A 24,895-nucleotide genomic window follows, 5' to 3' on the forward strand; every position below is an offset into this window, starting at 1 on the left:
GGCTATTCCATTTTTTTAAATAGAAGGTAATGGATTATATGGCCAGTAGTGGTCTCTAAGTTGACAGTATTCTACTAGGATATGTATTTTTTTTCTTTCGAGTTTGTCAGTATTTTGATTGAGTTTACAGGAGTGGTAAATGACATCATGAATGTCAGCACATGGATGTCCCTATGTTGTCACTATGCTGCCTGCATCAGTGAGAGGATAGCCGTGGGATGTGGAACTCGCGCAGGGGTCTTGATAGACTCACTGTCCTGTTGTGCATTAGTGAATGGAGGACCAGCAAGCAAGATGCTGGTGAATGTCTCAGCAGGTTAAGGTTCATCGCAGACTTCATTTACGACCTGCATGGCAAATGTTTAAATCGTTGGAAGAGTCTGCTTTCCATCCTTCAGGGAATGGTAAATAGAATACCATTCAATTGAGCCTCATTGCAATCTGTTAATTATGTTACTTAGAAATTACACTAGTTCATTATGATATTAAGCGTTTCAGAAAAGAACAAGTCAGTATTATGATGGACTGTACCAGAATAGAGTAGCAGTACTTGGGGAAAGAATTGTGCTGTGAGGGACCAGGGTGTGGGAAAAGGGTACAAAGGATAGGATGACATGGGGAAACCATAGGAGAGTGACAGTAGATGGGGTAATGGGTAGCCATTTTGGGGATGGGTGAGGGACTACCCTTGAAAAGAGTGAAGCGCACCAGATGATGTGGAAATAGGAGGAAATATTTTAATGTGCAGTTCATTAAGTGTAGAGTGCAAAAGAAGTGCAGCTTAAAGCAGACCAAACTGGAGGCAACTAGGGAGGGGCATAGATGGGGACAACAAAGCTTTTGCTTGTGTTAGAGCAAAGAGGGAAGGTAGAAAGGGAAAGAGGCAAATGGTATCTTGTGAGACTGGTAGATCTGTGTTCACCTTTCTGGGGTAAGTAAATCCAGTACTATTAAATTAAGCATGTATCATTCGTTTTTTCTGTGCTTGGAAAGTGCAGGAGTGAGGTATAAAAAGAAAAACCTTAACTCTAAGGGTAAAAGTGTAGCAGTAATTGGGAAAAGTATGGTGCTCTGGTGATTTACAGTTGGAGCTAAGTAGGAGGGAATTGACAGGGTCAGGGACGCGTAGATGCCCGGTAGTATAGGCTAGAGATGTGAGCAGGAAATGGCAAAAGCACAGTGATTTAGTGGAGAGGAAATTGCAGATAAGCATGTAAGGACAGACCCTGCTTGCAGAAGTACTTGGGTCAGAAGGTACAGAGTGGGAGTAGCTAGACAGATGGATAGTGCAAAAATGTGTTCGGAAATCTGACTGGACCCATAGTTGATCTCAGTGGAAATTAAAGAGGTGAAGTATGTTGTGTTAAGTCAAAGGAGTACAAGGAGGGTACTACAGAATCATGAGAGGGTGGAGGTTCCAAGCTACAAATAAATGCTTGGATAGAAAATGCAATGATAAAGGTGCTGTACACAGTTGACAGGATGCCATAAGGCAGAGGGAGGATGAGGAGGAATGCCTCTCTAAGATAAAGAGAAGTATGGAAAATTATGGAAGCATAGAATACTTCAGAAGTCCTAGTGAGGAAAAGATGGCACATCCATTGCTTCCACACTTTGACAGCAAGCTTGAAACAAAGTAAGGAATACTAACATTAGTCCCTACTTAGGCACATGCTTACTGGACATACGCTGATAAGGAGAGGAGCTTGCTGTCGCAGTTCAATTTCCCTGTATGCCTCTACAGCCAAGTGCAAACTAATGTGACCCACAAACTACATGCTCAATTTTCATTTTTTCTTCTTCTTTAGAGCATAGCTTTCTTTCAGACTTCTGCATGAATAAATCTGTGTAGTAATGGAGCGCTTTTAGGCACGCTGCCTCACAGAAGAAGCAGAATTGTGGTTAATATAACTTTTTGACGATCACCAAGTTAGAAACGATAGGCAGATGAGTGGTCATATTTAACTTATATCTATTAAATGTTGCTTGTGTATATTGAAAAGTAGTGGAGAGTCCAGATTTGTGCATTCCCATGGCTTATACTTTGAGCTCAGTCTGTGTTTAAAAACCTTTTTCCTGTTGTAGGAAGCTGGCTGTCTATGGTGCACTAAAATGAAGACAGTGTACAGTCCAGGCAAACTTATTGTTTTACATGGCTTTATTCAGAAATCCCAAGTGGTCTATTTTGTGGTACTGTGGTCGAGCAGCTTAGGCTAATCAAAGGGAGGTTTGGGCATTTGTTGTATACACACAGTCAAAAAATGGCACACTCAAAGAAATCTGACTCCAATTTATAAAAAAGAAAATGTACAGATTTTTATATTCTAGACCCAATTCTTAGTGATCAGGCAAGTAGTTCTTAAGGTAAGTATTCAGCATTTAAATCAACAGTACTGTATTTACTGTAAAAAAAAAAAAAAAAAATTCTTGTGGGGAAAAATACTTGTCAATGATTTACAGAATTGTTCTTCTGTACTTCAGGTGAGTAAGGTCCAAGGTAGCACTAACAGTTCGCGCCTTCTGGGTGTCGAGGTGCGTTTTGGTGTCGGGCTGTCTGTTAAAGTCAATGGGAGACTGTCTCTTTATAAAGTAGTTTCAAGCTGAGACTGGGGAGGGGGTGCACAAACCAGTCTGTTTGAACCCGACTGTTTGAACCCAAAAGGGGGCTCAAGTCTTTAGGGTCTCTGGAGGTGGGATGCACTGTCTAATGATCTGGACTCTGGTTGCTGTGGGGCTTGTGTGCAGTGTCTTTGGTCGGACCTGTTGCAGCAGTTGGAGGCACTATGTTTCGTAGAGCCCCCAAGCAGGGACTGGCGTGGCCCAGTCTGGCAGAACTCAAGGTTGAGCACAGGTCTTTGGATGCTAGGGCCACTGTCCGTCCAGTTGGACTTAGGCTGTGGGGCTCGGGTGTAGAGGTGCTTTGTGCTGTTGGGTCGCGGCGTTTGAGACCCTTCCCTCAGGTGATGAACTTGAGATGGGGACAAAACAGGACATCCGGGCCACTCTGGATGATGGCTTCTGCGGTGCTGACGTCCCTCATCAGCTGGTCAATCTCTGTGGGGCGGTGTCTGGGTTGGACCACCAAGTCATGCCTGCTGCAAGGGGTCCTGTAGTGCTGGAGTGCTCTTGGCGGGTCTAGCATGGCGTTACTTGCTGGAGAGACTGGGCTGGCCTCTAGAAGCATGGAACATCTCTGCTTGGGTAGCTGCTGCATTGATGGGGGTCGGGGGTTGTTGGCTTCTGCGTTGAAGAGGCTGGGGACAGCTGGCAGGGTTGGTGCCAAGTCCTTTGCTGCTCCTCAGTTCTTGCAGTTCTTCTGTGTCCTTGAGTAAGTCAGATCTGAATTCCTGGTGCTAATACTAAATTTAGGGTATTTAAGTAGAGCAAAGGGTAATTGCCAATGGGATACCTAACCTTGGGGGTCACTACCCCCAATATATGACCACTTCCTGTGGAGAGTGGGCATAAACCTGTCTGAGTTCCTAGTTCCATCAAAAACAAGATGGTGGAACACTTCTTTCGTGGAGAACATCAGGCGGCCCACCTAAATGGCCTGGCTGGCCTGGAGGTGTGCAACATCTCTTCTGCATAACTAATTTCTTGCCTAACCTGGTGCCAAATGGGCCTCAGGGCAGGGGGGGGCTTCTTCCAGTTCTGGTGGAAGGCGTGGTCACAAATCCGTCGGCGGGGGCTTTCAAATCCCTGGCCTTGGTATGCAGATTCACTACCCATCCTGCCTGGAGGACATGTAAACACCTCTTGCCAGAGCAGACATTGTTCCTGACCTCTGAGAATGGGGCTATCTCCTCCTGGGGGAGGCACGGGGCTGGTTGCAGAAGTGCATCTGTGGTGGCAGGCTGAACTGTTCCAGTCAGCCAGCACACAAAGACTAGTAGGTTTTGTTGGACCTCTAAGATGAGTGCATGTATTAATAAATCCATCATTGGAATCTGTGTGGGTTTATTAATACTAGGTGTTTGATACCAAACACCTTTGATTTCCGTGAAGCCATCATGTAGCTGGGAAAATCTTGATCACTAATGCCCAGTACACATACTTAAGATGGCTTCCCTGCTTCACTTGCAATGTCTGAGAAACGAGACTGACATGCCAGGGGCATATCTGCATGTACAGGTATGTCCACACATTTAATGTGATGCACCCTGCCTTAGGGCTGTAAGGCCTGCTGCAGAATTGACTTAAACATATTGCATGCAGTGTCGACAGGCCTGGCACATGGGGTGTGCCATGCCTTGTTTTTACTTTTATCTGCACCATTTCATGCAGCTTGGTGTGTCAGTTTGCATGAGTATGGTGAGGGGTCACTTAGGGTGGCATTATACATGCTGCAGCACTTGCAGACTCTTCAGTAGCTGTACCCTAGGTACCAGGGGTACCATTTAGTAGGGACTTACAATGGTGCTAAAGGTTTTGACAATTGGGGGAAGCGTACAGACTTAGGGAAAGAGTTCTGGCACTGGGGTCCTAGTTAGCAGAAACCCAGTGCACTTTGGTCAATGTTGCGTTAGATACCAGGCAAAAAAGTGGGGGTGACGATGTCAAAAAGAGACCCTTTCCTACACCTGTTACCGGAAAAAATGATACCCAAGTTTGGTGTTTTCCACAAATGTAAAATATGGCTCTAGGCAATCAAGCAGACCATTCAAACTCTGATCAAAGGGCAGAAAAGGCAGCAAAAGTGGCTGTGAGGAGACCATACCTTGGGTATTGGGATGTTAGTAATATGAGCGCAAGTCATCTTGCTGGCACAGCAATCCTTCGACGGCAAGAATGGTGTAACAACTTTTTCAACCAGATGTGCAAGGGAAAGGTCCTCCATATTCCATTTGATTGCCAAATGCAGTTAGGCAAACAAGTGGATGAGGCTCTTCAAGTCATAAAAATGGATACTAACATGGACACGATCTCAACAGCATTGCAATTTGGTAAATCCTCTGTGTGCCGGAAGGTCTTGGATCTTAGACGAGGCGCCTAGCAGTTTGGCGGTAATGGCCAAAAACAGGCTCTGGTTTCTGTAATATTCTTCAGATAAGAATGCATCCCAGCAGAGACTGGACCCAAAAAAATCCTTCACAGAAGCAACTAGGATATTCGTAGCGCTTCGGTCAAAGCCCGGCTTACTTGTGACGTCTTATCAACCATGCCCTTTTATCCTGTTGGTGGAAGTTTTTCTGACTTTACCTTCAAATGACAGTACATAACTTAGGAACATTGGGTACTTCAGGTTGTCAGGGTAATACTTGCAAAAACGGGGGGCAAGCCTGTGTTCCAAGGTACACGGGTAGTAAATGTGTGTGAGAAAGTGTTACACTAGGAATCATTAATCGAATATTTTACATTACAATGAGCTACAACATATCATCCTTGCTATCCAGTCACAAACAAATTAATACGGGGTTGGGGGGGGGGGGGAATTATGAGATTTATATTGTTCACATGTCAATGCATGACCTCACAGTTCAGACAGAGGTACTCCTAGTGACGATGCAGTGCAATTGAAAAATAGTAAACCAGTATGTTACACAATGCACAGACTGTGTGTGTGTGTGTACACTCAGTCTATTAGAATGTATTATTAGGATCCAAACAAGTAAATGTTGTAGGTTGCAAAAAATCCAGCTATGAATGAATGGTTGGGACCAAAAAGTTGACGTTTCGACCTCTGAGTGATTTGAATGGGTTCTTTCTAAGGACAACAAACCGCTAGCAACCTGATCATGGATTTTGGGTGCAATTATAAGATGCACCCATGACCTTAAATGTAAAATTCAGAATCCTTCCACGTCTCGCACAACATGTCTGTTTTACAAAGAATGCACCTCAGGCAGGGCATGTTACCAGGAACACCTATTGACATGGTGACTTTTGCAGTATCTGGAAAACCAAGACCACTTTTGTTGAAGTAGCGCCGGACAGAGGTACATCGTGTGAATGTGCTGCTGCAGCAGTTGACACTTACTATACCTACAAACTACTTTGAAAATTAAAATGATCAACATGGAAGGTATGTCAACAGGTTTGTTCGCAAGAAGTCTTCACATATTGCCTTTACACATTTCGGACTTTACATTTTAATTCCTTCCACACAATGCACATCCAGAACATATGCCGAAGCTGAAGGGACAGAGCTTCTTCACTATCTGTGACCCTTGAACTCCTTATCTTGGTTCATAATTACTTTGAAAGTGGTCTTCTGAATGTGTACATTTAGATATCCAAAGACTGGGAAGCACGGTAGTTCAAATATGTAAAACACTAAATGGAAGCAATTCTGTAAATGGTGTATGAAAAGGCCTACTTCCACTGTCATGAAATCCCACCATACATACTGGTTATGGTGAAATCTGTCCTTAAATACGTCATTAAAGGTATGTTTGGCAGCTATCTTGAGATACAGATTTTCACAAGAACAGTCATTCTTTTCACACGTGCAAGTGACTGAGCAATTTATAAATGGTCTGTTCCATTCTCACTCCTCACTGCATCCCCTCCTAAAGTAAGAGTCCAGCTTGTTGTGTTCTAAACAGTCTTGAGCTGTATTTTGGTATCTCTGTTGCAACAAACCCCCAAAGAGGGCTTAAAAACCCTTTCCAGTGTTTTCTTCTAGAAGAAGTCAATGGCCAATCCTTTACGAACGGAGAAACATTTGTCCAGTTCTTTAAAAAAAAAAAAAAAAAATGTGGTCTAAAGTTCAATCTGTCTACCACTTTCACATTCCAAACCCTACCACCAATGCAGAAAGATGCTACCCTTTCCTAGACATTTGCACTTGCTTTTTTTTTATTTGGAGAAGACTAGAGGCATTAAAAACAGCGATCAGATCTTTTTGGCTTTTGTTCATCATGAAAGGTCGTACTCTCTGAGCAAGACCTGTTTCGACGGGTGTTTGCTTGCATCCTCTTTCTTCACAATAAAGTTAGTCTACTGTTGAGTCTCCAAAAGCATGTCTTCAATGGCAGTGCGCTGGGCTGGTGTGACTCTAAGCAACCTATGCGCTACTTCAACATGGAAGGACAGGGAATTACTAAGCACAGCTTCTTCGAGACATAAGCAATTCTCTTCAACCTCTTTCGATAAAGTGAGTGTGCTGTCTAGCTTTTCAAATTAAAGTTTGTGAATCCTTGATAAATCCAGTGCTGGTGAATGAACAAATTACTGTAGCTGTAGTTCTCTAGCATTGGTATATTTCTTGCAGTTCATCAACTTCCCCGGTCAGATGTTCACTGGTAATTCCTTTTTGTTTGTACTATGAAAATCTGAGCTACGATGGCTTCTAGGGTGACTGGGTATTGTTGCATTCACCTGATTGGTTAAAGTTCAGTCATGTGATTGCTTTGAAATTAACACTGTTCTTCAGCCATTAGCCATTTTAACAGTGTTTCTTGCTCTTTTAACTGCTGGAAATTCCCAGCCTGCAAAGAAGTAAGTCATATTAAAGGTACCAGGATTTGAAAACTGTTAATGGGTTATGTTAAGTAACTCATCTCTTTTCTTGATGAGTAAGTTCATTGTGTCAAATATGTGGTCCTGCAGTTATGTAGGTACATAAGTACTAGACCTGGTGATCTTGACATATAGATTTTTTTTTTTTTAAGATTGAGAGTCACTTTGTTTCTTGGGTTATGAATATTTGTGGTTTAAGTTTGGATCTTTGAATAGACCCGCCAGCCTTGAGGGCACTACATGGTGTCCAGAGTATGCCAGCCCAGGATCACCACCCAGTAACTGGCCTCCCAACCCCAGGTGACCACCTTTGGATTGCACCGGGGTCCAGGGTGAGTACCTCTATAAGTTACAGACGAGGGGGAGAGGGCCGCACCCCTCCACCCCCCTTATCAGTTTACCCCCTGAACCTGAGCATCCAGCCCAGAGTCACCAATGCTAGAAATAGGGTCTTTGGTTGGCAGTGCTGACACTGGCTTTTTTTCTATGCCTGGTACTGTTGATCAAAGTGCCCTTACTTTAATTTTTTATACCAGACAAGAAGAAAAAAAATTATAACGTGAAGACCACAAAAGGACTTTGTGCACAATGCCATTAATCACAAACCTGACCCATTTTCTCTTGCCATATAAATACCCTTGAGAAAAAAAACTGTTAAATCTGATGGTGGAATCATTTTATACTGAGTTTGAATCCGATGTGATAAGAATGTTTTTCGGATAACTTATTTTGTAAAGATTGCGCTATTTTGTTGCAAGATCTGTAAAGAAGCTGGGCTGTTTTTTTTGTTTATAAATGGTTGGTTTCTGGTGCATGAGCTGCACGTTTGCTAAACCTGGAGCTATTATAGGTTACCTTTTCAAGACGGACACTACTGTAGTTATTATGCCTACTCCTAATAATAGCTGTTGCATAAAGAAATATATTGTTAGGATATTGGTCAACAGTACAAACTCAATAGTCATGTTTTGTTTATAAACTATAATTTTAATAATTAATCTGCACCTTAATGAACTATAGCTGTCCATGCACACTTAAGCGCTTGGGGTGGGGATTTTAGATTAGCGTGAATGACTCAGTGCTTTCCTCGACTGGGACCACAAATATTATGTTTGGTATCTTGTTTTAAGGGAGAATTGCAAACCGGAATGTAGGGAACTTGTCTGGCCCCTAACGATTAAATGAAATCGCTTTTGGTAGTCCCAACAGGATAGCTGTGAAATTGTGTAATGTCGCTACTTAAACCTGGACAGGTGGTTTCACTAAAATCTAACAGTTACAGAAATCAAAGCACTGAGGATTAATTTAGACACTAATGGAAGATCGGTTTTAACATTTTGATATTTCATGAAATTTGCAGACCTGTCACAATTTCCATTCATCCACCGTAGAGGATTACACCAAGGTCTTTTGCATATTCACAGATTTCTAAGTTTGGAGGCTCTTCACGGTACACATTCAGGTCATCTGTTACATATACTATAATTCTTTTTCTGTCAGTTTCATCATATTCGTGAATGGAAGATCGTGTCAATGCTCCTTCTGAGGCTACCTATGTATATGATTTTAGTATAGTAGGAACCATGTGTGAAACCAAGCTATTATTTAGTGTAGATTTCATTACTGCAGGGCAAGTTTTGTGTAGAGCATTCAAAAGAATTCCTTGGTAGCTTATAAAAAAACAATACATGATTAGTCATCTGCTTCTGGCACTAGCAGAATGTCATCTCGACAAATTTGCACCTTCAGTTGGCTCATGATTGTTTGATTCTGGGTATTCACTATATAAGAAGTAAAATCGTCACTCGACTGACTACAACTGGAAAATCTGACTGAGATCCTGAAATGTGATTTCTGCATGTAAAAGAATAACCTTCATGCTGAACGCCTCAAATTCTTGGGGTAAAATGATGGAATAAACTACTGATCGAGTTGAGGCAAGCCTCTTAAATTGGTCTATAATGAGGTTCGCTTTTTTGTTTTAGGATAGACATTATTTAGACAGGGAGGGAGGAGGAAGTGGGGGTGGGCTCAAGAATGTGGTAGTGCCTGTCTACCAAAGGGTTTATTACAACTCACAAATTCCTAGACTTTTTTTAGGTGAGTAAAACCTTTGTGAATTTCAAGAGGGACAAGAACATAGTGTAAGGAATCCATTCATTTGGGATTTTATTCACAATTGGTTCCTCAAGAATGTACCCATCTAACACACTTAAGGTGTTATATTGTGCACATTGTTGAGGTATTTTGTTTATATCATACTTGTGTTGCACACAGTTATGAACCATTTCAGCATATTTAGCTGTCAAACTGAAGGAGAATCTAGTTGATTGTAAGAAAATGTGTTCAAATGAAATACATGATTATTAGATGCATGCTGCTTCACGGAGTGTTATAGGATATATTGTACCCTTTTCGAAATTAGCCAGGTGGATGCAATGCACCTTCAGTATACTAGCGCTTTTCCTGATGCTGTGGGTAGTTTTGGGGAGTTTGGGTGTGTTTCTCACATCTGCAAAGCCATGTTCTCCCTTGTTACTAGGCAGGCTGATGGCACAAAGAGTACTGATGGCTGGAGTTTGCATATTGACTGAGACGTTGTTGAATTTTATAAAATAACCTACAATTTATTTTTCTCCCCATTGTTTGAAGAAAATGTATTTGGAGCTGGACTTGCCATTCCTGTTGGATGAATGTGATACAGTAGTTGCTTATGAGACAAAGGGCAAAAGTGATAATGCGACGAGGCAAGATCCTCTAATGTCTGCACTGAGTAACATGGACCGGGTTCAGCAGGTGGAGTTAATATATGGTAAGATTCATGTAGCCAGTCCAATTTCAGACCTATATCTTGCTTTCAAGCAGTTTGTTTTCAGCTACCATGTATGATGCTTCATGGGGCATTTAATGGGTTGAACGAACAAATGTAGTCATCCATTGAGAGTGATAAACTAGTTAAGGACCGCTTGTCTTATTGAAAACATCCTGAATTTTGTTCAGTTTTCCTTCTGTCTGGGATGATCTGAAAGGGCAGTTTAGTACAGGTAATTGATCTTTCTCCAGTCATCTTGGTTTTTTCATGCTTCCCTCCACCTTTAGGCCCCTTTTTAATTTAGGACGACTGACTGCTTTGGCTGATGTGTAGTTTAGTGAGGAAGATCATACTGGTCCATGATGGGTACATTTGTATCCTGTTGCAAACGGGACTTAGCACGTTTTGGTATGTTAGTATAAGTCGCTCCTTTAAATTTCCTTTTTTTTTTTTTCCCCTTACACAGAATACAATGACATGAAGACGGAACTTAAGGATTATTTGAAGAGATTTGCTGAAGAAGGAAAGGTTAGTTATAGCTCATTATACATCCTGCTCCATCTTTGATCTAGATTGTAATCATGCCACAACGTGTCTGTACATTTTTTATTATAAAATGTTGTTCCAACCATTTTCACTCCTACTGCTCAAGAGGTTCAATCTCTTTAAATTGACTAGAACATGTTCTGAAGCAGCAATTAAAGCACTTACATGCCCTGTTCTTCGCACACATGCTTGCTGTCACTTACCCTTGTCCATATCGACTTGCGGATAAATATAATCTGCTCTTCAGGATCGCATTTCTGAATTTGTTTCACGCTTATAAATTTTCCATTATTTTCTGATATTTTTATCTGGCATACTAGGTTATTCGAGGTCTTCAATGCCATATAATATCAAGTGTAACTGGTGCCATTGAACAGTGTGTTTTCCTATTTTGCATCCCACCTTACTCTTCTTCCTGTTTATGGTTTGTGACTTCCCCATTCAAGTGACACTCTAAACTATTCTACGTGTTGAGGCTTCGCTTACATTGAACTAGTTAAAGGAACCCACCTGACTGTGATGATGGGTGGGTCAAAATCCCAAGACTGGAAATTATGTCCACACTTACATGGAATGAAGCGGCCACCCTAGTTGAGACTCCTTTCTACTTGAAGCTGAATTTGCTTTTTGATAGAGGTTCGAGGTAGAGGAAATGTTACACTTTTTTTAATGGGTATTTATATAGCATAACTACCTCTCCAGTGGAGTCTCTTGGTCTTTTGGTCTCGCGCATGAGCCTTGCAATGAGGTGTTTTACTGGTTGAATTGCCAACACACTTTAGCAGAACTCGCTGCTGGGATGAGACTACATCCCCCCACCCCCCAGCAGCCCTTGCATCGCCCAGTGTCAAAGGGCTCTCTGTCTTTGTGCTATAAAGTGCTGTTGTGGGGCTGCAGTGCGGGATGGTTCTGAGCAAAGTCTGGGCCAAGGCCGACCCGTCCTTGACTGGAAGAGACTGGGCCGCCTCTCTTGGCCTTTGGATGTAATCCCAGTATTTGGTAGGACCTCAAGCGCTGTGCTTTGGGTCCCTGACTTTTGTTTTGGTGCTTATTAGGGGCAATTCTCCCTCAGGGCAAGTACAAGTTACTAGGGGAAAGAGCTAAAGTGATTTCTAATTCATCTGGAGGCACTACACTTGACTCCTTTCTGACTTATCCTGTTGTGGTAATCTCTAAAGAAATTAATCTCCTTGAGGGGCTTACCTTCAGATACTGGTGAGGGTTCTAGCCGCATCATAATGGCTCAGTTGGATCGCCATCTGTGTGGGAGAAGACTCTTTATCAATAAGTTGGCCGGTCTTATTAATGCCCGTGACTGGTTTCTAATGGTTTACTGGGCCTTGCTTGAATTCCTGCCCCACCATACCCCCCCCAAAAAAAAAAAATCCAATTGTTACCCCTCTGTTGCCATCCTTACAGGCGTGCAATACTTCAAACCACACTCCCGCTAGGGAGGAATCCACACTCCAGCTTAAAAATAAAGCAAGCCATTGGTTGACCCATAACTGATTATAATTGCATTTTGTTTGGGAGGAGGATTGGGTGGATTGGTCCTTCGCCCAAACATTTACAAGGGATCGTATTGCGATTAGTAGCAACAATCTGGGGTTGGCTCACTTCCTAATGCATTGTGTTGCCACGAGGCACTTGCAGGGTGCCGGCATCAACATTGTTCTCTTTGGGTATTTTTATAAACACTTTCTCCCTAGAAGGGATGTTGTGCAAGTGATCTCCCCAACTAGGTTAGATACCCTAGTTAGTCCTATTGTCCCCACCTTAAATGTATTTACCCCTTTTGTCAGATTTGGTGCTCTCATTGGGGTTTGTGTTAGGGAACAGTGTTTTATTCATTAAAAAATGGTCTGTTGGATTGTCGCCTGCTTAGAGTCTTGGAGACCAGTTTCATTGATCATAATTCTATTGCGTTTTCCTGATTCTACCTGTCAACCCTCACTCTCTTGCTGTCCCAGGGATTACTGGCCTTTTCCATACGGATAAGGGCTTATGGTTAAAGTGGAGGGTGATTTGATATCCCCACCCTGATGCGTTTGTTAATAGCAGAAAATCTGGCCATAATAGACTGTCTTTTAACCAGCGATTCACCAGCCTCTGATATTTTAGGTGCTTTCTCAAGCCTTAGTAGCTGTGCTAGAGAAATTATGCTAAATCTTTTGGGAACGAGAAGGCCTTGTAAACTAGGTGTTAACAGTGTAGAGTTACAGTCTTGGGCTTTGTGAACTTTTAAATGTGAGGCCCAGAGATCAGCAATGAATTAAGGTTGTAAGGACAGATTATTAAAAAAAAAGCCACCAAGAAAAGGAAACTTGAGCTAAAGGAGGAAAGATGGGGACATCTAGTCTTTACATGAAGAGATGGCGATACAAGGGGGTTTTGGGAGATCATTAATTGCAAACAGGCCTTCCTTCATTCGTCCGATGGCCTGGGGTCCAACATCAATCCTGAAAAATGGGTGCCTCATTTTAAACAGATCTATTATTTGGCACCGAACCCTGTGACCAGGCCTGCAGAGGACCTCTGTCTCCCTTGGATATTTCTTTTGAGAACTCTGAAGTGATAAGTAGCATCTTGGCAAGTGCAGCAAGTAAGGCCCCAGGGTCGGACGGGGTGCCCAGGATTTGTACTTGGACAATATTGAACTATGGACTCTTCTGGCTACTAATGTTTTAAATGCCGTTGCCTCCTTCCTGATACCTGGAAAATGGCAACAATTGTCCAGGCCTTTAAGGAAGGTAACAGACAGACAGGAGCCATAGCGTTACAGACCCATATCACTTCTGTTAAAATTGTGGTAGTTTTTTTTTAAACCAGATTGAGGCTTCAGTGAGGGGAATAATGTCCTATGTCAGATGCAGTATTGCTTCAGAGAAGGCATTGAGACCTTAGAGCAATGCTTAAACCTTAATCTCATTGTTGGCAAGTGCACAATCAATCAGGGTACTTGTAGAGTGCTGCTTATCCCCCACAGGGTCTCAAGGCGCTGGGGTGGGGTGGGGAATGGTAGCAAAACAGTCGAAGAGACATGTCTTGAGGTCCTTCCTGAAATGGATCAGCGAGGGGGATTGCCTGGGTGGGAGAGGAAGCGTGTTCCAGGTCTGCACAGCGAGATACAAAAAGGGTCTACCTCCAGCAGAGTTCTTGCCGATCCATGGGATGGAGGTAAGGTGGCAGCTTGGCGGAGCAAATCCATCTGGAGGGTGTGTAGGAGAGGCGGTGGTTGAGGTAACCAGGTACGATGTTATGTAGGTCCATGTATGCATGCATGAGGAGTTTGAAGGTGAATATTTTGTTGACCAGGAGCCAGTGGATGGGGTGGTCTTAGGTGGGCAGTGATGTTATGTCCGGGGATGTCCAAGATGAGTCTGGGCGCAGTGTTCTGGATTCTCTGCAGTCTTGTCTGGAGATTCTTGGTGCTGCCGGCATTGAGTGCGTTGCTGTAGTCAAGTTTGCCGCTGACTAGTACCTGGGTGACTGTTCTTGCCTCGATGAGGACCCATTTGAAGATCTTTCAGAGCAGGTGGAGCATATGGAAGCACAAGGATAAGATGGCGTTGAATTGGCAGTCCATTGAGAGCGTGGAATCGTGGATGATGCAAAGGGTGCGTTCGTGGGTGTGTGTTGGGGGGGGGGGGGGGTTGCTTGTGATTACCGGTTTAGGTTACCAGCACTAATTTTTGAGGGCCAGCACATATTTTTCTGCCTCAAGCATTTACTGTGAGCACAAGACATATGGAGGAATAGAAAAACAAAAAAGCGACCCAATGGGAGAAAGCAGAATGCTGCACGAGTGAGCCGAAGGGGCAGGGAGTGGGTGTAAATGGATTGAAGGAAGAGGCCCGGGATGGCTTCCGGATTAGGCTGCCTCAGTATTCTGTGTTCGCACATTTAATTGCAGCAGCCGCCTGTTTAAGAAGAGGGCTTTGGGTACCAGCACGCTTATATTTACAAATTAAGCACTGGGCCCTGAGAGTTGTGGGCTACCAGGAGTCATCGCAGGCGAAGGGGGGGGGGGGGGGAGGGCGTAGCCCAGGATGAGGCCCTTAGTCTTGTCCGAGTTGAGCTTGAGGCAGCTTTCTTTTATCCAAGCGGTGACTGCCTTCATTCCATTGTGGAAGTTGCTCTTGGCTGCTTCTGGTTCATCGGTGAGGGATAGGAGCAGCTGGGTGTTGTTGGCGTAGGAGACTGAGACCATGGTTTCTGACTGTTGGCAAGCGGGGTCATGTAGATATTGAAGAGGGTGGGGCTCAGAGAGGAGCAATGGGGGACTCTGCAGCTAGTCTCCGTCGTTTTCGAGGTGAATGGCAGGAGATTGACTCGGTTCAGCCGGTGAGGAAGGATTGAATCCACTCAAGGGCTTTGCCATGGATGCTGGCGTTGTGTAGTCTAGTGTAGAGGGTGGTGGGGAGATGGTGACTAAGGCGGCAGAGAGATCCAGGAGGATGAGGGCTGCTGTTCCGCCTCGGTTGAGGAGGGTGCGGATGTCATCCGTTGTTGCAAGGAGTGCAGACTCTGTACTAAGATTGCTCCTGATTGGATTGTAAGGGGTCCAGGATCTGGTTGATCTGAGGAAGTCGATAAGCTGGGCATTGATGGCCTGCTCTATGACTTTGGCTGGGAAGGGGAGCAGGGAGATGGGCCTGTAGTTTTTTGGGTCAGTGAAGGGCTCCCGATTAGAGGATTGAACTCCGTGTTTCCAGTCTTCTGGGAAGGTGGTGGACCTGATGGAGCAGTTGTTGGTGCGGCTAAGTACTAGTCGGGAGATGGTTAAGTCCGCTATGGATTTGCTGAATAGGGGGGGGTTGGGCTAAGAAAGGCAAACTCCTATTTAGCTTTCAAGGATTTGAGTAGTGCTTTTGATCGTGTCAGTCAGTTTAAACCTGTGGGATGGTTTATCACAAATTGGCATGCCTGCTCCTTTGGTTGATTTCTTGCGGGCATTGCACACAGGAGATAGTGTCCATTAGGTATGGTACTGAAGGGAATGTACCAAGCTTTTTGATCTTTTCTGTGGTGTTCGGCACAGTTGTGTTCTGGCCCCCGTTATTTTTTTTTTACTCTACATCAATGGCCTAAACCCTTTTTTAGGGTCGAGCCTGCGTCGCTTGCGCATGCGTTTCGCTAGTGAGACGCTTTAGGAATTAATAAGGGCTCGGAGCCCTGTCCACATGACGTCAGTGGTTTTCATTGGTTCGTGGGCTTGCCTGTTAGAATCTGCTTTATTTAATTAGTGGAAGGCACGCATACATCATGCCTTTTCCGTGGGTTAGCCCAACTCGAGCTCAGCGAACAAGTACAGAAAACATGTGATGCTCGCTGGGTTTGTGGACTACTTTTTCTCTATTTTCGCAATGCAATCTCGCTTGGCAGAAGTAGAGCGCTTTGCATAATATCGACCCTGTTACAGTTAATTGCCCTTTTTCCGGTTACTTACATGGTTTATGTCGCAAGAAATGTCCGGTTAGGAGTTTACAACTCTATTAGCTCTAAATTGAGCAAACGCGAGTCCCGTTGCATTGCAAATGCTTGTTTAAGGGACCTTTTGCGGGGGAGGTCCTGAAGGCTGTGGGGGGAATCTCCAATTTCTCGTTAATAATCTCTTCACTAGAAGTAGGGCCAAGTTAGCAAACCGGAGCACTACTTTAGATCCTTGGATCTGGGGTGTAATCCCAACCAGCGTTGTGGGTGTTCCTTTGGCGTCCACCGGTAATATCTGAGAGTTGTAGCTATACCCAACCAGTAGGAGCAGGGCAGGCCCCCATAGCATGTGTAGTAAATCAGTGTCTGGGCCTTTACATCATTTTGCTGAGGGCTAATATTATTTTTTTCAAAGAATTATCAACCTTTTAGCACAGGTACAACCAGACAGTTCAATGTTATACATTTGTCGTGTACATACACGTCCCTTTCCTCTCGGGGGAGGGCATATGTTACCCTGGTCTCGCTCTGTGGGGAGGAGGACAGTCCGGTCTGATCTATGACAGTGTTCTGAGCCAGGGGCCCCATATTTTTTCATATTTCCGGGGGCATCCTCTTGAGTCATATATTTGTTTCTCTTGGACTGCAGACCAATCTACTCCCTTTCTCCACTTCTGCAGGGATGGGCCGGCAAACGAGGTCCATGCTGCGGCTATGTCTCTTGGCCACCAACAAGGCCATCCCAATGAAAGCTCGGTTGGTCCGTGACCTCAGCCCCCCTCCATAATCTCCAGTAGTACCATAGTGGCAGAGAGTTGGAGCTCCGTCCCTATTGTCTTATTTAAGTCACTTAGAACCTTTCCCCAGTAGATCTGTAAGATCGGACATGACCAGACCATATGGAAGAAGTCTGCGTGTTCCCTGTCGCATCGGGGGCAGCGGCTGTTCGGCCATAGCCCAGCCTGTGAAAGACTATTAGGTGCCAAATATGCTTTATGTAGGTAGTAAAATTGTACGGTGGGTAGTTTTGCTGATATGGCTAGGGTTTTGGGGGCCTCTAGTGCTTCTACCCATTCAGAGTCTTCCAAAGCCCCGGTCCAAGTCTCCCACCCAGTCCTCATCGAGTTCACATCTCCTGGCGTATTGTTGATCAGCATTTTATAGAGTTGTGAAACCCCTTTCCCTCACATGTTTCCCATTAGTATTTTGGCCTCGATGGGGCTAAATTCCAGTAGCAGGCTATTGTGGAGTTGTGTTCCCTATGGCATGTCTGAGTTGAAGATATCTAAATAATTGTGTTCGGGATAATTGGAACTCTGTAACTCCTGAAAGGATTTTACTGTTTCTCCCTTCCATACATCGCCCACTAATGAGATCCCCAATAGGTCCCATTCTGCAAATCCTTCCAGTGCGGCGGTGGCGCTCATCCATTTCCCTCTCCACAGCGGAGTCTGCAGGGTGATTATTGCGTTCCATTGGGTGTGTCTCAGCGCAGCCCGCCAGGCCAGGAGGACAGCTCTAGTTGTCTCGCCCATGCAATGGGGGAGAGGTGCACCGTACAGCGCATCTAGGATGCGTGGGAAGCCTAGAGTGCTCAGTTCCATTTGGTATGCTGGGTCTGACCACCCTCCGTTAAACCAGTCATGTACTATTAGAATCTGTGTCGCCAAGTAGTATAGGTATGGGTCCCCAGGCCTCCCTCGTGTGTTCCCCTCTTACAATACTTTACGGCTACACGCTGTCTGTTTCCACCCCAAAGGAATTGTAGTGTGGCTGTTTCTAGGGTCCGAAACCATGAATGCGGGATGGGGAGGGGGAAGTTCTGAAAGGCATATAATAGTCATCATTTTATACAAGGCCGCCCGCCCCATTATGTTCAGTGGTAGTGTCTGCCACTTTTGTAGGTCTGTCTTGACTTGTGTTAGCAGCAAGTCTACGTTCTTTGCCCAGGTCAGTCCCGGCAGGAGGGTCACCCAGACGCCCAGATATTTAAAGCTCAGTCTGCGAAGGGGTATTGTGTCCTGCCAGTCAAAACAGTCTCGGGTGTTCACCCAAGGGACCAGAACCGATTTGGCAGGATTAATTTTCAGGCCTGGAGCCGTTGCAAAACTCTTAAAGAGTTGGAAGCTGCGTGGGCCAGACGTGCTTGGGGTGCCCATATAAAGTAGCACGTCGTCTGCATATAGGGCTATTCTATCTTCTGTAGTGTGTTTCCATTTCCAGCCACAGTATTCCGGATCTGTCCGGAACATCTGGGCCAGGGGCTCTATAGTTAGGGCGAAGAGGAGGAGGGGACAGCGGACATCCCTGTCTTGTTCCCCTTCTGACTTCAAAGAGTGATGACAGGGTTCCGTTAATTTGTACCCGGGTCGAGGGTTCTGCATATAACGCTCGGGTCAGTTGGCAGTACCTCAGTCCCAGTCCGGCCCTCTGCAGCACCATGAATAGGAAGTTCCAGTCTACGGAGTCAAAAGCCTTCTCAAAGTCAATAAAGGGCAGCGCTAGGTCTCGGGGTAGTTTGTCTCTCCCATCAAGGGTTACGTGAAGGCGGCGGATACAATGACTGGTGGTGCGGGCTGTCATAAATCCACATTGATCTGCATGGATCAGCTGTGGTAACACTCTTTTGAGATGCGTTACGAGTATATTAGCTAGGATCTTGATCTTGCAGTTAATCAATGAGATCGGTCTATAATCTGCACAGTGCGGTGATGGAGGACTAGATTTGGGAATCACCACTATGGTGGCTTCATCCAGCCCCCTTGGGAAACGCCCCAGTTGTTCTACTTCTGTGAAAAGGGCCATCAGACGTGGTATTAGCTCCTTCCTGTATTTCTTATAATATTCTGCCGGGAAGCCATCGCGGCCTGGGGTCTTCCCAGCTCTCAGTACTGAGGTGGCATTGTTTACCTCTCCTTCTTTCAAAGGCTCGTCTAGAATCTGCATCTCCTAAGGAGGCAGTCGGGGCAGGGGGATTGTGTCTAGTAGTCTACTGCCGTGAGCTGGGTCGACTGAGTCTGAGGCCTTATATAGTGTTTTGTAATAGCAGGCGAAGGCTTCTGCTATATCTTGGTGTTTCTCGACCTTGCGCTTTTCTCCGTCCCATATTTTGGAGATAATGGCTGAGGCTCTGTGGTGGTGGAAGATCAGCCAGTGTAGTAACTTCTGTTTTGTCCCCCCATCCATATATTCTTGCTGTGCTTGCTCGCCAAAGAGCTTTTGCTGCCACTAGGGACAGGTCTCTGATTTCCTCCTGTACCAGGGATAACCGTCTTGCCCCCCTCTCGTTGGGGTTCCCTTCTTGTGCCTGTTCTAGCTCTGCTGCTTGTTTCTCTAGTGATTCAATAATTTGAGTTTTTAAATGCTCTAGCTTTCTTATCAGGCCTCAAGCTGACCCTCTCAAGACAGCCTTGCCCGCGGGCCATAAGATGCCAGGAGAAGACACTGATCCCTCGTTCAGGCCAAAGTAGTCATTTTGTGCCTTTTGTAGCTGTTCTATAAATACTTAGTCTTGTAAGTACCAAGCGTTTAGCCTCCACATGGGTCGGTTCATCTGCCGGGCCTGATCTAGAACCAAGCGGAGTGGTGCATGATCAGATATGCCTCTTGCTAGTATTTCAATATGTGATAAGGCACTGCAGTCTATACTGGGTAATAGTATCCGGTCTATTCGGGACTGTGAGCCGTGCGCCGCCGAGGTGAGAGTGTATTGTTTGTGTCGTGGGTGTCGCAGTCGCCATATGTCACTGAGTCCCATTGCTGTCATCCAGTTTGTAAGGCCTGTCACCATGTCCCGCCTGTGGGTGGTTATTGGGCCTTCCACGTCTAGTTTTGGGTTTAGGACTGCATTAAAGTCACCCCCTATCACTGTCAGCCCTGAAGGTAGATCTAGGAGGAGTCGGGTTAGTTCTTTAAGGGTTCCCCGTTGTAACGTTGGGGGAATATATATACTAACTATATTGATTGTCATGCCCTCTACTGTCCCAGTGATGGCCACAAATTGGCCTTGCTTGTCCTTCCAGGTCTGCATCACCTTCAGAGGGAAGGAGTGGTGTAGAAGGATCGTGACCCCTCTCGAACCCTGCATGAACCCGGCGTGATAGACTCTGTCAAATCCTCTTCTCGCTAGGAAGGGGCAATGCCCTCCGCAAGGTGTGTTTCCTGCAAGAGGAGTACCCCGGGTCGGTGCCTATGTATGAAAGTAAGCACTGCAGTGCGCTTAATCTTATCTAACAGTCCATTTACATTCCATGAGATGGCCTGTGTTGGATACATCAAGGTTTGTGTGTAAGATTGTCTTGGCTCTACCCTGCGGGCGTGATTGTTTTAGGTTTAGGGTGTCTCCCTCCCCCGTCTCCCACTGCGCCTTCGAGGGCTGTTACGTTATTACGGTTTGTCTGTCGGTTGTCCTGTATTTTAGCCATATTTAGAATCAACAAACATGTCATCGTGACAGTAAACAATGTTTTACCCTCCGTTAATAGGTGTAACGTTTGACACCCCCAACTCCCTCCCCACCCCATACGAGGGCTAATATTTTATTAATCCAGCACGGTATTAGATATGCTCTATGCAATATAAAAAGTTGTATGAGCTTTAATCTAGTGTTACATGATATAATTGTGGGATATTCTAGAATTTCAGCCCATTCAGAGAATTTGAGGCACACGTCCTCTTCCCATTTGAGTTTTAATGTATGAATGGGTGCTCGTGAATGAGCTTTGATCCCACGATACAACCAATGGGCCAGGTGTCTGCCATCGCCTGTGTCATGTAGAGTCTGAAGTAATTCTTGTTTGGATGGTTAGCACCCGGCCGGTGCTACATTTTTCCACACATAGCAGAGAAGGCTCACGTATATCAGAAAGAGTGGGAGAAAGGCCATGCAGTCCTACAAAATCAGTATGCAGCATTAATATGCCACCATGGAACAAGGAGCCCGGTGTTAGTTTGCTTCCTTGCTCCCACTTAGCAAGTCAACGTGTTGTTGAAATACCAGAGTCCATGGGGAGCCCTCTCAGTGGGACGTTCATGGGTAGGAGAGAATGGGAGCAGTCTATTTTTGTGCCATCTTCCAATAAATGAGGACTACACGTAGTAACAGATGTATTTTGAGGCCACACCCTGTCTGGGTATAGCAGACTATGTAGCTGACCATTATTCAATTGCATCGGTTTGTAACCAATCTCAGATGGGTTGCACGCAGCAAGCCGATAAGACAGTCGTAGTTGTCCTGCAGTACAATATGCCTTGAAGTCTGGTGCCCCCACTTCCCCGCCATCTGAATGTAATTGCAAACTGGGGAGGCTCATTCTATGGAGTTCCGATTCTCTCCCCCCTCCCCCCAAGCGAGATCTATCAACATGCTCTTCAGTAATCGGAACACCCACGCTGGTACTATCACTGGTTGATTTGTGAAGTAATAAAATAGTCTTTGGAGCATAACCGTTTTAGCAATGGCTAAACTACCTGCAACAGACAATGGCAAGGTGACACAGAATGCAGTTTGTGTTTTAAGGGAGTTAATCGCACATGGGAGATTACCCTCTGGTAGATCTACAGATTACCGATACACCTGTATTTCTAGGTATTGGAATTGTGCGGGATGCAAACTGAAGGTCCGCTTTGCCAAATTGTAACATGGGGTTCACGAGAGTGGAGAAGAAGGCACAAGATTTGTCTATTTTAATGCTCTCCAAATGTATTCAGTATTTGAGTGATACCTCCTAGTTCCATAGGTAGAGGATCATATAAATCGCATCTAGAGATAGGGAGTATAATGTGCAGCCTATGGGTATTCCCAAAGCTGAGGAGCTCTGCCAGATCTGTTGTGCTATAGGCTTGATTGCCAGCACAAATAAGGGCGACCCTGTCTGGTCTCTCAGACTCAGGATTGGGAAATAAGGCCACCAGTCTTGGCCCTTGCCGTGGGTGGTGTATAGGAGGTGTATCCAACCGATATACGCCTGGGGTATACCTTTATCGTGCGAGGACTTTCAACATAAAATCCCATCCTAGAGTGTCAAAAGCTTAGCAAACATCTAGTGATATGCAGCCAGCACATGGGAAGCTCCCCCGTGCTGCTTCCATTATATAAAAGAGCCAGCGTATATTTAAGGAGGTACTGCAAAGGGGGACCAAAAACCAGAGTGGTCTATATGTAAAAGGTATGGCAGTAGAGGGAGCAGTCGTCTGGCAAGAATTTTGGTCAAAATTTTGAATTCTCTATTTAGGATAGACAGAGGCCTGTATGAGGAGAGCTCAGGGCCTGCCGGGCTTCAAGAGGGAAGTAACTAGCGCCTCTGGTGGTGATGGGGGGAGAATGCCTGTATCAAACGAGGAGTTCGAGTTTTTCCAACTTGGGGATTAATCTTGCCGAATAGGTGAAATAAAACTTGACTGGGAGCCCTTCCGAACCAGATGTTTTATTCCTGGCTAGTTTCCATATGCCACAGCACTACACCCACCCCCCCATAAAGGGTTATGGTCCAGTATTGTCTTCCCCCAAATATGTTTCCCTTTATGAAGGAGTGGCGATTTTTCGGACCGAGAATTCTACCTAGGCATGAGTGCAATGCATGAGGTGTTTGGGGATCGGAGTGTGTGGAAGTAAAAGGAGTATTCCCAGTCTCCTACCTGTCTCTCAGGCCAAACATCTATGGCTTCCAGCCAGCAATCCAGTTTTTAAGTGCCTTTGTTTAACACACTGAGACAGCTGCCGGCAAAGAAGGGGGAGGTGTGTGTGTGTGTGTGTGGGGGGGGGGGGGGTCTAAGGAGGTATTAATGACAGCATTAAAGTCACTCTCAGTACCCAGGGGTAGTCTAACTAATCCGCTAGTACAGAGGATAGCCGGGACCAGTATGCGTCCTGTTATTTATTAGGTGCATAAATGCAACCCAGCACAAAAAGCCCCCCATCAAGGTTACCCTGCAGCAGAACATAATGACCCTGAGTGTCCTAGTTTCCAACATCTCAGAACCGTATCGCCACTCCTCGTACAAAAGCAGAGTAGTATGTATGTAACAGTTTTACCTGCCATTTTCTGCACATTTTTTTTGCTTTGTGTGTTGTGAGGTTAGTCTCTCGGAAAAGCGCTATATGTGCTTGACGCCTATTTAGTTGTGTAAGTTCTCTATGCCTTTTTAGAGAGAAGTCCCTGCACATTCCATGTGATTATATTGTATTCATTACTGTGCACGTCATTTATCTCAACAATATAACCATTTCTCCCCTACAACCACCCATGCCCCCAACCTCCAAGTATCTCCATATAAGACGATTTTTGTTGGTGATAATCTGCATATGGATCCTTAAAAAGGAACAAATACTCGGTCCATTAAAACCTATTTGTTGGACAGTGCTATCAAACCAAACATAACTTAATAACCAATGATAAAACAAGTGCTTCTGCTATTTGGGCGTAGTATGACGCAAGGCAGTGTTCTCAAGAGGTGTAAGAAACAAGAGCCTTAACCTTGTATCCAGGTCTACTGGCCCTGGTGCCCAGACTTTGTACATGAGTGGTCAGAATCTGTAAACCCCTAGTTATTCATGAGCATGATGTGAGCCAAGCGTCCCCGAAGTAGGGGTGGAGGAAAAGAGGGGCATTGTTTATATATCCAAAGGCTTTCAGAACCTCGAAAGCAAAGACAAAGCGACAGATTACTGAATAATTCCAAACTTTCAGCCTACATCATAGAGCAAAGAGGATAACGAAAATCCATTGATTAAAAACACCAAAGTAGAAGATGGGACTTGTGGGTGACCAACTGGGAGGTTGGATTATGCGCAACAAAGGGGCTGCCTTTGCTGGGCGATATGGGGAACGCACCCTTTAGGTTTTCCCCAGTGCGCCGCCACAAGTTTGCCCAGAGAGAGAGAGAACCACCAAGTGTGCGCCCTCTGTTAGCTGAGTGACCACAACAGAGGGCAATGACGTGTTGAATTCAAACTGAAGACTCTTAGAGCCAGGGAGATGCAGAGATGGGCACACAATGCAGGCCCAAGAGGGAGATCATCACTGAGGGACTACGGACTGTCAAGCAAGGGGGATAACATTGCTGAAGGAGAAGACTCAGACATGGAAGTGGTGACAATCGAGGTCGACCTGCACCAGGCACAGAAAAATAAAGAAACTCATTGACTTGAAACCCTTAAAGGTTGTCTCGGTGTTGAAACTCTTCGATCGAAGACCGGGGGAGAGGGGGAAAGCAGCTGATGTCAAGTGGGCTCGATGCTGAAGAGTGAGCACTCAGTCTAACTGGGTAAAGGCGACTCAGTGCACAGATGGCAGCAGTTCAAGACTTTGACTTTTTTTGCCTCCCTTTTGGGAATTCTGTTGAAACCTTTGACGGAAAAGAACCAGGTGGAAGGGGGGTTATGGTTGACCTGAAACCACCAGTGCCCCAGGAAGAACACAAAATCTTCTGTGCAGGAGACCCCAGAGTCTCGGAGACTGCTCCATGAGGCAAAGGACGTGGAAGATCAGTGACAGGATCGCGACACACAGTTTGCAAAAGCGGAAGTCAACACATCCATTGAGTCACTCTCCTCTGGATGACAAGGCCATGTATAATACTGTGGTGAAAAGAGCGGCAGATGTGTCTATGAGGTCCCACTAGGGGAGGAAAAGACAAACA

At 45.2% G+C, this 24,895-nt stretch overlaps 1 protein-coding gene across 1 annotated transcript in view; it reads left to right on the plus strand.

Annotated features, from left to right (window-relative positions):
- Positions 1 to 24,895, plus strand: part of UBR7 (ubiquitin protein ligase E3 component n-recognin 7) — an 85,199-nt gene that overhangs the window by 48,638 nt on the left and 11,666 nt on the right. Inside the window, exons 9-10 of the mRNA XM_069208220.1 lie at positions 10,117 to 10,276; positions 10,743 to 10,804. Coding sequence (XP_069064321.1) covers positions 10,117 to 10,276; positions 10,743 to 10,804 — 222 coding nt within the window. The remainder of the gene's footprint in view (positions 1 to 10,116; positions 10,277 to 10,742; positions 10,805 to 24,895) is intronic.

This window comes from Pleurodeles waltl, chromosome 9, assembly GCF_031143425.1.
Source record: "Pleurodeles waltl isolate 20211129_DDA chromosome 9, aPleWal1.hap1.20221129, whole genome shotgun sequence".
Lineage (NCBI taxonomy): Eukaryota > Metazoa > Chordata > Amphibia > Caudata > Salamandridae > Pleurodeles > Pleurodeles waltl.